General features: G+C 51.0%; 1 protein-coding gene across 1 annotated transcript; it reads left to right on the top strand.

Annotated features, from left to right (window-relative positions):
* Positions 1 to 967: 967 nt before the first annotated feature.
* On the top strand, positions 968 to 1,386 carry Pmar_PMAR021462 (hypothetical protein; the record flags this gene model as incomplete). Its single annotated transcript, XM_002781124.1, has 2 exons — positions 968 to 1,285; positions 1,315 to 1,386. The coding sequence occupies 2 exons, from the start codon at positions 968 to 970 to the stop codon at positions 1,384 to 1,386; spliced, it is 390 nt and encodes a 129-aa protein (XP_002781170.1).
* Positions 1,387 to 2,039: the final 653 nt, after the last annotated feature.

The raw sequence follows: 2,039 nt of genomic DNA, 5'->3' as shown, positions 1-2,039 counted from the left end.
TCTCTCAGAAGCATTGGTCAGCAGAACGACAGGATACATGGGCGGTGGGATTGATGATATTCGATCTACTCTGGAACTCTCCGTGGCAGCTAGCTTGCGCTGACGATCCACAGTATCGACTTTATCGCGAACGAGGGGTAAGCAGTCGCAGCTTTTCCGAATTTTCTATAGTTGATTAATCAGGTCAGAACTCTGGTGAAACGACTTCCCAGTTCTAGTAATAGATTCGGTGTTGCACCTCGCGGGATCGACATGGTTAAGTCATTACGAGATTTACTCAGAGGAACACTCACGGCATGCGATAAGCCCGGGATGTATGTTCTCGATTCGCGCTCAGTCGTTGATGTCCTTACTCATGCATATTCAGGTTCCTGTCCATTGAAGCTGTGTTGGCGTCGCCATGGTGGCAGGAAAGTGACCATGCATGTGAGGGGGTTGAGACACCGACGACGACTACCACCACTACCAGCCCGAGGACCTGAGCTTATCCTTATTATAGCATTATTAGATTTCCCGATGTGCAAATGTACACTGATAGTTGCTCGTCCCTTTTCCCACGATCTCGTATGCAGCCGACGCCTTTTTTCTGATATTATTTTTCACTAGTATTGTAACCATCATGACCGGCGATGGAGCGTTGGTGTTGTTGTTGCTGATTGGTTTAGACGGATGCTCTCCTCGTCATCAAAGACTGCATCATTACTGCAATAGGCGACCAGGGATTGAGGATCATTGCTGAATTCACTTGAAACTAGTATCATCATTAACTCGGGACCTCCTTGAGAATTGCGTTGGTCAATTGACCTCCCCGGTCACCGTCATCATCACGTCAAGTGGCGGTATGCGAGTGATGAATACCAGCAAATGGTGGATGTTGTAGTTGCAAGCGACAGTTCGAGAGTCCTCCCGAGCTCCATTCCCATGCGAAATCACTAGTGATTCACCCATCCTGTAGTTGACTCTTTCAATGGTCAAAAGCCCTAGGCCCGACTCAGCAGTTAGTCTACCCAGACTGGTACCCTCCGCCGACAAGCACAAGGAGACCTCAGCTGTTGTGTCCCTTGGGGAGTATGAGGGCACGATGAAGGTCCTCATTGAGTACTGCCAACGATGCTACAGACACCCATGGTATGTTCATCACAACGAGGAGAAATACTTCACACAGTTCATGGACATCGCTGGTCGCATTAGTCAAGCGTTCCCCGAGGTCGGCGAGATCGTTGATGTCAAGGACCCTCGTATCGGCGCCTTGGAGATAACCGTTGTGAATGGTACACACCAGCAAGTGGTGTTCTCTAAGCTACAGTCGGGCAGATGGCCCAACGTGTCGAATATTTTAGACCGTATAAGACGAGTTGCCCACAGGATGGTGACGTCGGAGGGTAGGGACAGTCTTCTTGTAGAAAACGAGTTCCTCACTTCGCGTCACCATACAGTTGCAGTCCATCTGGCTGCTGATGCGCCGGTTCCGTTTGTTCTCGGACTGGAGATAACTGACAAAGCCCCCTTTCTGGTAACGGTGGTGGAAGAGGGAAAATACGGTGCTGAATGTGGTGTCGCTAGAAGAGACATTTTACACTGCATAAACGGCAAGGCCTGCGACCGTATGGACCTCGATGAGCTCTTCATCGAGCTTAGAAAACGGCCGATGAGTCTGTATTGTCGCCGCTTCGATCACACTAATAAGGCACGGCGTCAAGTTGGAGGACCAATCACCTTCACCAGGCTATTCGGTGGACGGCCGACTTCGGGTAGAGTCGAGAAGGCCGCGGCAATTCACCGTCAACGACAACGTATGGGAATGGCTACCATCCCACGAAGGCCCTCGCCGTCTCTAAGACTGCCCCGACCGATGAAGGGAATCGACGGCATGCACGGGTCGGCGATAGTCTCTGGATACTCTCAACGATCCGCTCGCGAGATCTACGGAGCTCCATCGAAACCTATTCAACGCCGCTCGCCATACGATGCTCGACGTCAGCAAAAGACCTCTGAGATGGTCATGCATAATCGCGGGGATGAATCTTCGAGACGCACTG

This window comes from Perkinsus marinus (genome assembly GCF_000006405.1).
Source record: "Perkinsus marinus ATCC 50983 genomic scaffold scf_1104296943540, whole genome shotgun sequence".
NCBI lineage: Eukaryota > Perkinsozoa > Perkinsida > Perkinsidae > Perkinsus > Perkinsus marinus.
Note: the sequence above shows the minus strand (reverse complement) of the source record. Positions and strands in the feature narration are given on the sequence as shown.